Here is a 14816-nt window from a genome sequence, read left to right as displayed (position 1 = left end):
GCCAATAAGTATATTTCTTCGCTCTATCTTAATATCTATTTTTCCTCCCACACGAAATTAGATACTTAATAAATTGGCTATAAAAAATTGCATAAAGATATAATACAAGAAATTAATTTCATAAATCATAACCCACCAATTTTGAGTTTTGTGTTTTCATTAACTGTGATTTTGTTGGTTTTTGCTAGGTTTACTCACTTAGCAGAACATTATTATATTGGAATAGATAAAAAATGACATGGCTTCATTCGGAATGTTCAGATTTTTTATTTGTTGAGTCTTCTATTTTTTTTTTTTTTCAATACGTTGGTTGTTTTAATAATAATAAGTCCCCACTGTAAAATAATCACATGGAAGCTCTTTCAGAACTACAAAGAAAAAAGGAAATTTCAAACAGACTTGGATAGCAAGTAAATTAAATAAACTAGTATCATGAAACTAATTATGAACAAATCCTACTTGGAATTGGATTAGAGTCTAACGCGCTTACTCTCTCTACATAAACATATCTGATACGTACCATTCCAATAATTCCCAGTAGTATCTCTTTTCTTTCGTTTGCTTCCAAACCCTGATTCCATCGAGAGAAATAGAGAGAGAGGCAGAGAGCAAACACACACAAAAGACCTATCAAGAACGAGAACGATGCAGAGACAAGAGTTCTTGGAGTTGTTCGAGGCAGCACTTCGAGCGGCTAAGTCTGTGAGAGGTGTTGAGCATTCTCCCGAGGTTTCGAGGTTTGTAGACGCCATGAATCGTTTGAAACAAGCTCCCAAGTCACTTGCTTGTGACGTTGTCTGCACAACGTCCTCCATGGGGAAGGGTTTGAGATTCTTCAACGATCACAAAAACCCCCAGATTCGATCGGAAGGAAGGCTTCTTTGGAATCTTTGGCTGCAGATTCTTTACGCTTCGGGTAGAGAACAGAGCCGTCATGAAGAAACAACTCCTCCGGTCAAGATTATCCCAACAATGAAGAAGACTGGAGATTCAAAACGAGACAAGGTGCGTGATATTCTTCAAACATCGTTGGCTAAAGTTGCTACTGAGGTTGTTGAGACGGAGATGAAGACACGAGTCGCTGCTTGTGATCCTTGCGTTGTGGCTGTTTCTGTTGAATCTGCAATGTTTCACAAGTTAGGTTGTTTCATGGGACCTCAAAAAGCTAAGTACCGTTCAATTCTGTTCAACATGGGAGATACTAACAATCCGGATTTGAGGAGGAAAGTGTTAATTGGCGAGATCAATGGAGAGAGGCTCGTGACAATGGAGAGACAAGAGATGGGAAGCAAGCAGCTTCGGAAGGAGCTTCAAAGGATTCAAGAGAGAGCAAGATTTAAGGAAGAGAGCCGAATGAAGGTGCTTCAATCAGCTGATCTGATCATGACTTAGCAGAGATTTAGTCAGTCTGATCATGACGATTTAGTCAGTTTTGACTATTGTATATAATCAGGCTTCTTTTCATAACTTGATTTGTAATTTCAATACAATGACTTGTTTGCTTCAAGTTCATGAATGTTTCTAAACCTGGAATTTAAAGAATCTCTTGGCAAGAAAAGGAATGTTGCATAAAAAATGGCAAGGTTTCTGTCATAAACCAAATATAAAGACTTAACATTCAAGAGAGATTAAAAAGGACTTAGCAAAACCATAAGTATACTCAATAGGCTTTTGCTTCTTTTTTTTTGGTTTAGTTAAAATATGGCTTGGATCTTGCAGTTTGATGCAGCTCTTTGAAGCTTCAAAAGATACTGTGCATCGATGGGCACTTGGATGTTGTTTACAGCACGAATTTTCACCAGCTCAAGACACGGTAACTTCTTTAAGAAATGCCTCACTTGATTTATCTCTCTTGAAGAGGTGAAGACACAGAACCTAAACCAATCTTGGTATATCCTTTTTATTGAGCAGCAGATGATTGTTTTACAACTATGAAAAAATAATCTCAAGAGCATCACTAGTTAAGTGAAGGACCTTAACAAACCTGATTGCAGTGATGAAATCCACCAGTTCAGCAGAATCTAAATGATATCCTTATTATTGAGCAGCGATTGTTTTACAACTATAAAAAAATAATAGCAGACTGACCTCAAAGAGCATCACTAGTTAAGTGAAGGACCTTAACAAACCTGATTGCAGCGACGAAATCCATTAGGTCAGCAGAATCTAAATTAGCATATCCATCTCTTAGTACCCTTAATCTTTGTTCTTCTACCCAAAGATTGAGAATCCAAGTTAACATTTGCATACTTGCTCCCAAATATACACGAAAGTCCAAGTAGACAAGATTGGGAACATCAAGAGAGATGATGGGGATATTAAAGAATCGGATGCGTAGTCTCTTTAGAGATGGAGAAGACACAGAACCACACCATGCATTGTTTCCATCGCTGATCCTCAAGAACCAGTTCTTCAAGCAAAGGGAAACGAGGTAGAAGATCATGAACTCCTTCAAAATCAACAGTGTAGACATAAAGTCTTAAGCATAGGGAGATAAAAATCTTAATGAGACAGCTTGAGCGTAAAACCACGTCATAGTCTCAGCTTAGCCAGTGTCTTAGTCTCTAGCTTAGCCAGTGTCTTGCTCTTGGAGACCATGCTACGGGCACTGGGATAATCTGTCCACAAATGGCTGCAACATAGAACAGAGGAAATGTAGAGCCTTTGCAGTAGGTTTTGGCGTTAAGGGAAGAAGCTTGCTGAGTCAAAGACTTATACATTCCTTCAAAATCAGTTTGATTCTGTAGGAAATTAAAGGATTTTTGTTTATTGTTTTAATCATGTCGACAAGTACCTGATGATGTAACTGAAACCTTATCTCTTAGATACTCGTAGCTTTCACTTCCCCCCATCTATTTACATCATCTTACATGGATCACAATCCATAAATGATATCTGCAAGAAAACCAGGAATCATCATCTAAGCAAAACAAGGAGCAAGAGGTGTGAAAGTCTATCTACCAATTTGTTATGCCTTATCTGCAACAAACAGAGCTAAGCAAAACAAGGTTTAGTAGTAAGTAGCAACTAGCAAGTAAACCAACCTTTCCAGCAGTTGAAACCTGAATTATGAATCACAGAACAAGAAGAAATCATGAATAAAGAACCAAAGAAGAGCTAACTCAAAATAAAGAAGAGACACTTAACATCTTTACAAAATCAGAAATTAAACGGTGACCAAGACAAGCCTGCAAAATAAAATCCAACTTCATTCAGTTCTCACCTTAACTAAGAATGAAAAAAAACAAACAGAAGAACAGATCAAAAGTTTTGTAATAAGTACCTGTCAAAGATTTCCAAACTTATCAGCAGCTGAATCAGATACACAAGTACTAGGAAACCCCTGAAAACAAAACAAAAACAAAAATCATAACCAAAATTAACAATGAAATTAAGATTTCAGAAAAGAAAAAGTTAAACTAGAGAGAAAATTGCATCTTTAAGTAAGTACCTGATGATGACAAAATCCATTGAAACCTTCTCTCTTAGATACTCGTAGCTTCACTGCCCCCAACTCTTCCTATATCCTCTTACATGGATCATCATCGAGAAACGTTATCTGCAGCAGAGCCAGAAATCATCATCTCTTTCTTATCTGCAACAGAGCTAAGCAAAACAAAGGTTTAGTAGTAATTAAGTAGCAAGTAAACAAACCTTTTAACACCTTTTGGATCATAACCGACCAACCATCAAGAACTGCATCATGATTCCTCATCAGACCTATTAACTCCTTTTGAATAAGCTGTTGAAAACCTGAAATCCCAAAACAAGAAGATATATCATCTAGTAGTAAGCAAAAGAAGCAACGAAAAGCAAACTCAAAAACAAACAAAAAAAGAAGTAAGAGACAACGCCCTTACAAAATTAGACGGTGAGTGACCAAGCCAAGTCAAAACTAAACTCGCCGAGGAAGAATGGACCATCATCAAACTTCTTCAAAGCATTTTCACGTGATCCTGCATCAAAAACACACAATCCAAGCCTGCAGCAAAATAAAACGAATAACATCCTACTTGAAGGGGAACATATATCTTTCAACACAATGTGTACCTTTATTAGTGACCACAATGTGGTCACCAATAAACAAGTTAACACAATGTGGTCTCCTGGTGGTGACCAAGCCTGCATCAAAAAACAAAAGCAGTAAACCCTAAAAACAGATCAAATCATGTAAAACAAGGTTTATTAGTAAACCCTAAGCAAAACAAATACCCGCTGATGTGATTCTGTCGACAAAAAAATAGCCATTGAAACCTTCTCTCTCTTAGCTTTCACTTCCCCCGATTTCTTTCTTCCGACGTTATCGATCTCCTTCACCGCCGGTGATATTTAGGGTGAGAGAGGAGAGCCTGAACTGAGATATCTATCGTTGGGGATTGACCCAAGACAAGCGGGTGGAGATCAGTCACGTACGATCGTTGGAGATTGATTCAAGACAAGGGGAAGGAGAGACCAATCACGATCGTTGGGGATTGACTCAAGACAAGAGGACGGGAGATCAAGAAGAAGAAGAAAGATGATGATGATGATGGAGAAAACATAGATTAGGGTTTTTTTTTTGGTTTTCGTTTCGATGAACAGAGAAAACAGAGAATTCGGATTTCTGATAGAAGAGAGTATGTGTGAGAGAATATTTATAAGCAAAAGGTTTAATTAGGTCCAAAAAGGAAAATATTTAAGTTTGTTTTCCAAAAAGGAAATTAATTAGGTTTGCTTCGACCGTTTGCTTTTTTCGATTTTTTTTAATTATCTCAGAAAAAAAAAAAAAAAAAAAAAAAAATTGGGAATTTATGACAACGGTCAGTTACAGTTACAGGGGATTGTAATGTTTATGTCAGCATGCAAGTTTGAAACACAAAACCTTAGATAGTTATGACTTATCACAGAGGAAGGCTCTCTGTCGAAAAAAATCTCTGACACAGTAATCAAGAGACTACGGAACAGGGGAAGCTCTGTGATCAGAAAGCTGGAAACCACAATATATCTCGGATCGGACATAGTGAAGTGATATCCATCAAGTGATTGGTGACAACTGGGTGTAGAAGTGAGTGAGGGGAGAATGAGTAAGAGGAGGAGCGGCTCTGCATCTCGGAAGAACAGATAAGATCCTAGAGATAGACAAGATGCTTTACCTGATTTGAGATGTGATTATAAGTTGAATCGATGATGAACTACAAAGACTAACTCCTCTTAGTACTGCTGTAATAAACCAGACAGTTTCTCTGTTTCTCCCGACCTAAATGGGCTCTGCATCGGTGTTAAAGACCACCTGTTACGTTCGTATAAGGTGGAATTAGACCAATTAACAGAGAAAGAACATGAAAATGTCAGGTCATATCTTCACCATTGAGTTTACCTCGGGGTCAAGCGAAGGTCCCTCAAAAGTGTTACCAAGATATTGTTTAAAACCAGACCTCTCCCCAGTGAGTTTTCCATCACATTGTTCTCAAGCGCTGGCACCTGAAAAAAGATAACGAGAAGGTTTCCACCAAGTTATTGCACATCGGAAACATAAGCTCCCACGTTTTGCATACATGATACATATCAAACCAAGCTACTATCCCAAATATACAACATCACTCTCAATCCCTTTCACTAGTTCCATACCCGTGAAGCACACACACTGGACAAAGTGAAAGCATCAGGCTTTAAATCAGTAGTTAGTTCCCATCTCCCTAACCATTCTTAAGGCATCTTCATACAATTCCATTTTGAGCAAACCCTGATGGGTAAGATATAAGCAATTTAGAATTAAAGAAATAAACTATTAAACCCCAAGAACTGTGTGATTTGAGTTTTGAGTTTTAAAGAAAGAAACTATTAAACCCCAAGACATAAGCAATTTGAGTTTGGTTTTTTCATTAACTGTCATTTTGTTGGTTTTTGCTAGGTTTAGCCACTTAGAAGAACATTATTTATTTTAGGATGATTAAGGTTCTAAGGATATAATTCTTAGTGCAGATATATTGGAATGGATTATTGAATCAAACACAAAGCTTTAACGAATAACTCTCGTTTATTGCCTTAGAAACTTCTCAAAACTAATGCAATCTCAATCTCTCTAATCTCACAAGTGTTGTTACAACCTAACAACTCCTTATATATATAGAGATCCTTTTAACAATTCTTATTTAATAAAACAAATAGATAACTCCTATATTGTTCTAATCCTAATCTTCTTTGGAAACCATAACTCGGTGAGATTAGGATAAGTTCAACCTTAAGTTTCTTCAAGCTTATCCCCAACAATCAACCCCTTAAGCTTGAAGTTCTTGTCGGACACATCATGAACACCAATGGACTCTCTCATTTCTCGAAATTTTAAACTACCAAGTGGTTTGGTCAGAACATCAGTCTTTTGCTCAGTGTCGGAACGTGTTCAACCTCCACCTGCTCATTCTCAACGCACTCACGGATGAAGTGATACTTCCTGTGGATGTGTTTGTTGCGACCGTGGAAGACAGGGTTTTTGGTGAGCGCTATAGCCGACTTGTTATCTATGCGAATCGTTACCTTCTTAAGTGCTTCTCCTGTAACTTCAGATAGTAACTCCTGCAACCACATGGCCTGCTTCACTGCTTCAGTGGCAGCCATAAACTCTGCTTCACCGGAGGACAATGCCACCGTCTCCTGCTTCTGAGAACACCAAGTAACCGGACAACCATTAAGACAGAACACGTGACCACCAATACTCTTACCATCATCTTCATCTACATTGTGACTACTGTCACAATATCCCACCAAACCTGAGTCGTTGCCTCGCTTGAACGTGAGACCATACTCTGTAGTCCCTTGTAAGTACCTCAAGACGTGTTTCAGCGCTACTCCATGACACTTCTTAGGACTGTGCATATAGCGACTCAACATTCCAACAACAAACGAGAGATCAGGGCGAGTATGAATCAAATACCGGAGACAGCCGATTCCTCTTCTATACTCGTGTTCGCTAATGGGCTGCTCTGCTAAAGCCTTAAAAAGCTTAGTACCTGGATCCATTGGAACTTGTACAGCATTGCACTCACTCATGCCAGCTTCCTCAAGAATCTTCACCGCATATCTCCCCTGTTTCAAAGTAATTCCACTACTTTCTTGTAAAACCTCAATACCAAGATAGTATGTCAACCTCCCAAGGTCACTCATCTCGAACCTTGACGACATTCCCAGTTTAAACTCACAGATTAGCCTCAAGCTATTACCAGTAACAAGAAGGTCGTCAACATAAACAGCGACAACCAATAAGTGTTCTCCTTCTTGTCTTCGATACAGAGCAGGTTCTTTGGCACAATGAACAAAGCTTAACTCCATAAAAATTTGATTAAGTTTGTGATTCCAAGCTCGTGGAGCTTGACGCAAACCATAAAGTGCTTTATTTAGCTTGTATACTAAACCTTCACTTCCCTTCTTATTAAAACCTTTCGGCTGTGCAACAAAAACCTCTTCTCTAAGTTCCCCGTGTAGGAACGCAGTCTTCACATCTAGATGATGTACTTCCCAACCTTTAGACGCAGCCAAAGCAATGATGAATCAGATTGTTTCTAGGCGTGCCACCGGAGCAAATACTTTATCGAAATCGATACCGTGTTTCTGCACATATCCTTTCACAACTAATCTCGCCTTATACTTATTAATGCTCCCGTCTGAGTTGCGTTTTATTCTAGAAACCCATTTTAAGCCAATTGGCTTAACTCCAGCTGGTAACTCCACTAAGTTCCATGTTTTGTTTCTTTCGATCGAACTCAGTTCCTCATTGCAAGCCTCTCTCCATACTTTTAGTTCCTTTGCTTCTTCATAGGTTAGAGGTTCATCATTCAAAGAGAGTAAAAGTTGCTCTGCCTCTTCTTCTACAATAAGTACATAGTCATTCAGATAACTAGGCTTCACACTAGGTCGAGTCGATCTTCTCAACACAGGCAACACCACTTCCGGTTCTTGTTCATGAGTCTCTACTAACACCTCGACTCCATTCTCAGAGTTATTAGTTTCTTCACAGTCTGCTACGCTCTCTCTTAAACCACTGTTACCAAAGTCTCCGAAATTTACAGTGAAAGATCCGGGAACCTCTGTCTCATCATACGATTTGATCCAGTTCCACCTCTTAGTTTCATCGAAGATGACATCTTGACTTACCGTTACTCTTCGTGTTGAAGGATTGAGCAACCGATAAGCTTTACTTCCTGGTTCGGTTCCGAGATACACCAGTGCACGAGTTCTGTCATCCAATTTCTTCAAGTGTTGTGATTCCACTCTTGCATATCCGACACATCCAAAGACCCGCAAGTGTTTCAAGTTTGGCTTCTTCCCTTTAAATATCTCGTGCGGTGCCTTCTCATGCAGTGACCTCGTTGCAACCCTGTTAATCAAATAGGTGGAATGTCTCACCGCCTCTCCCCATAGATAGTTAGGGACATCCATTTGCTTCAAAATACTTCTTGTCATTTCAAGAAGTGTTCTGTTTCTCCTCTCCACCACTCCGTTTTGTTGTGGTGAATAAGGAGCAATCAAGTGTCGCTGAATTCCAGACTCTTCACAGAACTTCATGAACGCAGAAGACATAAATTCCCCTCCCCTATCTGTTCGAAACATCTTGATTGAAGTTCCAGTTTCTTGTTCAGCGAGAGCCTTGAAACTCTTGAAAGCACCAAACACATCACTCTTATCCTTTAAGAACAGAGACCACATGTAACGAGAATGATCATCAATAAGCACAAATATATACTTATTTTGTGCCGCGGTTGCATGTGTGATAGGACCACAGAGATCCCCATGAATCAAATCAAGTGGTCGTTCAGCTCTAAAACTGGTTGCCTTTGGAAATGACTTCCTAGTTTGCTTCCCAAGCAAGCATGATGTACAAGTCTCCTTAGAAAGTTCATGTTTGGCATACCAATAACCAGCTCCTTTCTCACCATTGTCTCCATTGTCTTGACATTGACATGACCAAGTCTTTCGTGCCACCTTGCAGTTGTATCAACAGTTTCTGTGACTTGTAGCAGATTGCTCTCAGCCTCCATGTGAACCTTGTAAAGTCTATTCTACGATCTGTTTCCCTTCACTAAGAGTTTTCCGTCACGATCATGTAGTGTGAGATAATTTTCCTTCATTCTCACTTCACACCCTGTCTCGGTGGCTTGTCCAAGACTAAGAATATTACTCTTGAGATCTGGTATCCACTGGACTTGAGCCAGAACTTTCCGATCACCCGACTTGGTGACAAAGAGAATCGAACCTCTCCCCTTGATGTCAACTCGTGAGTCGTCACCAAACCTCACCTTTCCCGTAATAGTCTCATCAAGGTTAGTAAAATAGCTCCGATTTCCAGTCATATGATTGCTAGCTCCGTTATCGAGATACCACACATTATCCCTATTCATCTTTCTCTCAAAGTTTTTCGGGTTGACCTTCTTCTCATTGAGGAACACCACCTCATGCATCAATAAGTCCTCTGCATCTTGATCATTCAGTTCACTTGAGTCCTGAATCTCTTGAAGCTTAAGCAACCTATCTGGACAGTTAGAGGCGTAGTGACCCTGCTTGTCACACCGATAGCACACAATTGTAGATTTGTCTTTGTTCTGATAGTTGTTGCGACCTCGTCCTCTTCCTCGAACTGAGAAACGTCCACCTCTTGCTCCTCTACCTCATCCTTGTTCATAGTTCTCTTGGTAGTTATTGACATACAAGAGTTTTGTTTGATCAATTTCTTGATCCTCTTCATCACGGATTCTCTCCTCGTATGTCTTAAGTCTACCCACTATGTCCACAAAGCTTGTCTTGTTAAGGTCGAGAACCTGTTATAGAGCCGCAATAATGTGGATGTATTTTTTCCTTGGCAAGCTATTTAGAAACTTCTTGACCAACTTAGGTTCTTCTATGCTCACCCCTAGAGCACCAGATTTTGATGCTAGTTCAGATAGTTTACCCACAAAGTCGTCAATTGTATTCGTAGCCTTCATCCTCATCCTCTCGAACTCCGACATCAGAGTTTGCAACTTGGCCTCCTTGACTCTCTCAGCTCCCACATAGCGTGACTTGATTGCATCCCAAACTTCTTTCGAAGTGTCTAGGTTACCGACTTGCAATGTTAGCGTCTCCGGAATAGATTGGAACAGAAGAGCTCTGGCGAGATCAATCTTTTCATCATCAGCTAACCCTGTCGCGATCATCTCCCACACTTTGTTTACCCTTAACATTACTGTCATCTTCATTGCCCACATCGTGTAGTTAGTGGCGGTAAGCATTGGACATTGAAGAGTTGAAGTGCTGATCTCCTTAGGTGTGGATGCCATAGCAACGATGTCTCCCATGTTTCTTGATCAAAAATTAGGCTTAGCTAACCGTAAAATAGAAGCTTTTAACCTAGTAGAAGAGAACCGAGAAACAGAGAAGCAGAGAAACGAATTTTGTTTAAGATTCAACAATGCTCTGATACCAAATATTGAATCAAACACAAAGCTTTAACGAATAACTCTTGTTTATTGCCTTAGAAACTTTTCAAAACTAATGCAATCTTAATCTCTCTAATCTCACAAGTGTTATTACAACCTAACAACTCCTTATATATAGAGAGACCCTTTTAACAATTTTTATTTAATAAAACAAATAGATAACTCCTATATTGTTTTAATCCTAATCTTCTTTGGAAACCATAACTCGGTGAGATTAGGATAACTTCAACCTTAAGCTTTTTCAAGCTTATCCCCAACATGGATAAATTTATATTGGGTTTAATACAACAACAAAAAAAAAAAAAAAAAAGAAAAAAGAAAAAAGAAAAGAAGACAGGGCTGTATTCGGTATGTTGAGATATTGATTTGCTGAGTCTTTTTCCTTTTTGTTTGTGTAAGTTGATTTGATAATAATAAGTCCCTACTGTATTATATAATCACATGAAGAAAAATGGAAACTCTATCAGGACTACAAAGAAAAAAAAAAAAAAATTCAAACGGACTTGGATAGCAAGTAAATTAAATAAACTAGTATCATGAAATTAATGAACAAAAACCTACTTGGAATTGGATTAGAGAGTCTAACGCGCTTACTCTCTCTATATAAAACATATCTGAGACCAATTCTAACCATTGCCAGTGTCTCTTCTCTTTCGTTTGCTTCCAAACCCTAATTCGATCGAGAGAGAGAGAGAGCAAACACACACAAAAGACCTATCAAGAACGAGAACGATGGAGAGACAAGAGTTCTTGGAGTTATTCGAGGCAGCACTTCGAGCGGCTAAGTCTGTGAGAGGTGTTGAGAATTCTCCCGAGGTTTGTAGACGCCATGAATCGTTTGAAACAAGCTCCTAAGTCACTTGCTTGTGACGTTGTCTGCACAACCTCCATGGGGAAGGGTTTGAGATTCTTCAACGATCACAGAAACCCCAAGATAATCTCAGTCCTCTTTTCATAACTATAAATATTGTTGAATTGTAATTTCGATACAATGATTGGTTCATGTTGCTTCAAGTTCATGAATTTTTCTAAACCTGGGTTATAAAAAGGAATGTTCCATATATAAAAGTAAACTGACAATTCCACACAGTTTATCTCATGTCTGCTGGCAAGGTTTCTGTCATAAACCAAATACAAAGACTTCACATTCAAGAGATATTAAAAAGGACTTAGCAAAACCATAAGCATACTCAATAGGCTTTTGCGTTTTTATCTTTTATAGTTAAGATATGGCTTCGATCTTGCAGTTTGATGAAGCTCTTGGAAGCTTCAAAAGATACTGTACATCGATGGGCACTTGGATGTTGATTACAGCACAAATTTTCACCAGCTCAAGACATGGTAGCTTCTTTAAGAAATGCTTCACTTGGTTCAGCTCTCTTGGAGTTCCTTGATAACCCCATATCTCCAGCACCTTCACTCGAGAAGATGACAGGCAAGACCGGCTACCCTCCCAAGTGACAAAGCAAACACATGCATCCCCACATTTTGAAGTTACGTAGTGCTCTAGACCCTGATGTATAAAGGAGACAAAGTTATATACATATCGGTATATATGGCGTTTAGGATATGTCAGTCTGCTATCATGAGATACCTTGAAGATGAGAGTTTCAAGATTTGGAGAGTTCTTGATAAGAAGTGGCAGAACTTGCCATCCTTGCTTCTTGTCACTTGCGATAGATAGACAAACAAGGTTGTCGAACATGGGTAAATCTTGACCGGAGTAGTAAAACAACTGCAAGGAAACCAAATCAGCTGGCCATTACTCAAGTCATACAATATTTGAATCAGAAACTCAATTAAACGGATCCAGTAGTTTGCCATCAGAAGACTGTAATGCCAATTAAGATCATACTACCACCGCAGGACTTGGTGAAGGAAGACACAGAACCTAACCAATCTTGGTCTATCCTTATTTATTGAGCAGAAAATGACTGTTACAACAATAGATAAATAATAGAAGACTGACCTCAAGAGCATCACTAGTTAAGTGAAGGACCTTAACATTTCTGATTGCAGTGATGAGATCCATCAGGTCAGCAGAATCTAAATGAGCATATCCATCTCTTAGTTCCCTTAATCGCCGTTCTTCTACCCAAAGATTGAGTCTAGCTTCAATGAGGGAATCCAAGTTAAGATTTGCATACTTGCTCCCAAATATACACGAAAGTTCCAAGTAAACAAGATTGGGAACATCAAGAGAGATGATGGGGACATTAAAGAATCGGATGCGTAGTCTCTTCAGAGATGGAGAAGACACAAAACCACACCGAGTTTTCCAACGCTGATCATCAAGAACCAGTTCTTCAAGCAAAGGGCAACGAGGTAGAAGAGTTTCAAGGACATCATGACCTCCTTCAAAGTCAACAGTGTCAAGAGATAAAGTCTTAAGCATAGGGAGATAAATGTCCTGATGAGAAAGCTTGAGTATAAAACCACGTCCTACTCTCAGCTTAACAAGTGTCTTGCTCTTGAAGATCAACAAAGGCACAAGGTGAAGTTTCCCTTGGAAAGTGACGAACAGATCAAGATCCACAAGTCCACCAAGCTCAAGCACATTGCAAATCCAGCAATGAACACGAGATGGGTCTATGCCAAATAGATGAGGGAGATGAATCTTCAAAGCGAACTTCTTTACTGGCGACTTGCCTCGCAGAATGAGCAAACTCTCCACAAAATCCATGAAATCTTTGGAATGGTCATGCCGGTATTGTCTAGCCTCATCAAGCACATAATCAAGGTTAAGACTTGGAACCAAAACAAACACATTCCTCCACCTCTTAGAGAGTAACGACGTCGAAGCAGCATGCTTTGAGGGGAGAAAGGATAAGATGTGCCCAAGAACCTCATCTGGTAAAAGGCTGATTCTATCCATTACCACTCAGAAACCCTAAAACAAAGAATCGAAAAGACACGAAATTTCAATAACTAGACTCAGAAGCGGCAGCCACAGAGTTCAAAGTTCCATTTTTTTTTATGCCTTGGATCCAACGAGAGATAGTGATCTCAAACCATCAATACCCAAAGAAAAAAACGTACCTTGCTAATCGCAACAGAGGCGGCGGCTAAATTGACGAAAGCTCTGAAAACTTAACCCAATTTAGGGTTTTGAAAACTCGAGAGAAGAGCAGCACATCGGTCGAAATTGTAGAAAATGAGAGAAGCAGGACAGCAGTTTAAGAGTCGTCCGCGTCCAATCCAAAGTATATCAAAAAGACCCGCCGAGGAGTATGACTACCAAAACGACGTCGAATTCAATAACACTCGTTTTGGTTCTACTGTTAAATTGATCAGTCAATAGGTATGGAGGGATTTGACAATATATTTAGTGCTATGACTAGATTAGTCAAACATTTTTTTCTTTTTCCATTTTAGTAGTGGTTTGGTTTTATTGGCTTAAATACACTTTTACAAAATTACTTATAGGAACCATTATTTTAAAGATCTATGTTTGGGTTTTGCCTTAAATAAGATACTTAAAAATGAAACGGATAGGAATAGAACACATAATCATATAGTGGTGTTAAGTTAGGATTATAACGAAAAAATATTGTGAAGAAGAGATAACAAAAACTATATAACAATCACCAAATCAATGACTATTGACTAGATCAAACAGACCAATATCGATTTCGACGCATGTACCAAACTGTTAAGAGGTAAAGCTAATAATTGACACGGCTGATTACGTAAGTTGTTAAGAGTAATCATCATTATTACGCGTAGAACGAACAATTGTATATGTGAAGAAGTGTCCTCCTTCCAACTTCCAAGTGTGTCGAAGACACCAAGTCTATATGACTAGTATAACGCAACAGAGGATTGATAAAGGTATTGCAGTTGTATCGTGAGCCAAAGTTGTAAAGAAGAATTAAGGAAGAACAAAGACTAGTGGACTCCAAAAATACATTATAATTTCGACGAGACGGTGTAACAGTTCAAATCGAATCATGAATTCTATATATAAACTTTAGTTCGTCGTCTCCATGACTCCATCTTCTCTAAGTTTCAGTTTCCTTTTCACTAATCACTCACGTAAACAATTATATTGGTCAATGTTCAAAAACCACCATTTATAGTATATTTAAAGTAAATTCTACAACTTTGGTAAGTGAATTCAACGGTATTTTCATAGTTATAGATCGATCAATATGGGCTTATAATTACAAACGGTGAAGAGTAACTTCTTACTCCTCGAGATGTACGCTGGAGTAAATTAAGTAATAGGAATGAAAGTTAAACTGATTTAAGTCTAAATAAAACCACCATATCTTAATCAAACAAAATTTGTTTGCTATGAGTGGAGAAGAAAGATTCCTGGACTCATATAGGCATCATCAACATGTCATGACAATTTAACATTTAATCTTC

General features: G+C 38.8%; 3 protein-coding genes across 3 annotated transcripts; 1 reads left to right on the top strand and 2 right to left on the bottom strand.

The window, feature by feature from the left end:
• The first annotated feature begins 630 nt into the window (after positions 1-630).
• Positions 631-1392, top strand: LOC104782784 (transcription elongation factor TFIIS-like). The gene has a single exon (XM_010507809.2). The coding sequence runs from the start codon at positions 646-648 to the stop codon at positions 1390-1392; it is 747 nt and encodes a 248-aa protein (XP_010506111.1). The 5' UTR covers positions 631-645.
• Positions 1393-9791: 8399 nt separating this feature from the next.
• LOC147946351 (uncharacterized) lies at positions 9792-10304 on the bottom strand. The gene has a single exon (XM_087509588.1). It carries the CDS (start codon positions 10302-10304, stop codon positions 9792-9794), a length of 513 nt encoding a protein of 170 aa, XP_087365714.1.
• A 1180-nt stretch (positions 10305-11484) lies between these two features.
• Positions 11485-13737, bottom strand: LOC104782783 (F-box/LRR-repeat protein At2g42720-like). Its single transcript, XM_010507808.3, has 4 exons — positions 13485-13737; positions 12415-13335; positions 12040-12180; positions 11485-11958 (listed from the first exon to the last, which is right to left on the bottom strand). The coding sequence occupies exons 2-4, from the start codon at positions 13318-13320 to the stop codon at positions 11668-11670; spliced, it is 1338 nt and encodes a 445-aa protein (XP_010506110.1). The 5' UTR covers positions 13321-13335; positions 13485-13737; the 3' UTR covers positions 11485-11667.
• Between the last annotated feature and the right edge of the window lie 1079 nt (positions 13738-14816).

Source organism: Camelina sativa, chromosome 4, assembly GCF_030686135.1.
Source record: "Camelina sativa cultivar CO46 ecotype springtype chromosome 4, ASM3068613v1".
In the NCBI taxonomy this organism is placed as follows: domain Eukaryota; kingdom Viridiplantae; phylum Streptophyta; class Magnoliopsida; order Brassicales; family Brassicaceae; genus Camelina; species Camelina sativa.
The sequence above is the reverse complement of the archived record's forward strand: the minus strand, read 5'-3'. Positions and strand labels throughout refer to the sequence as shown.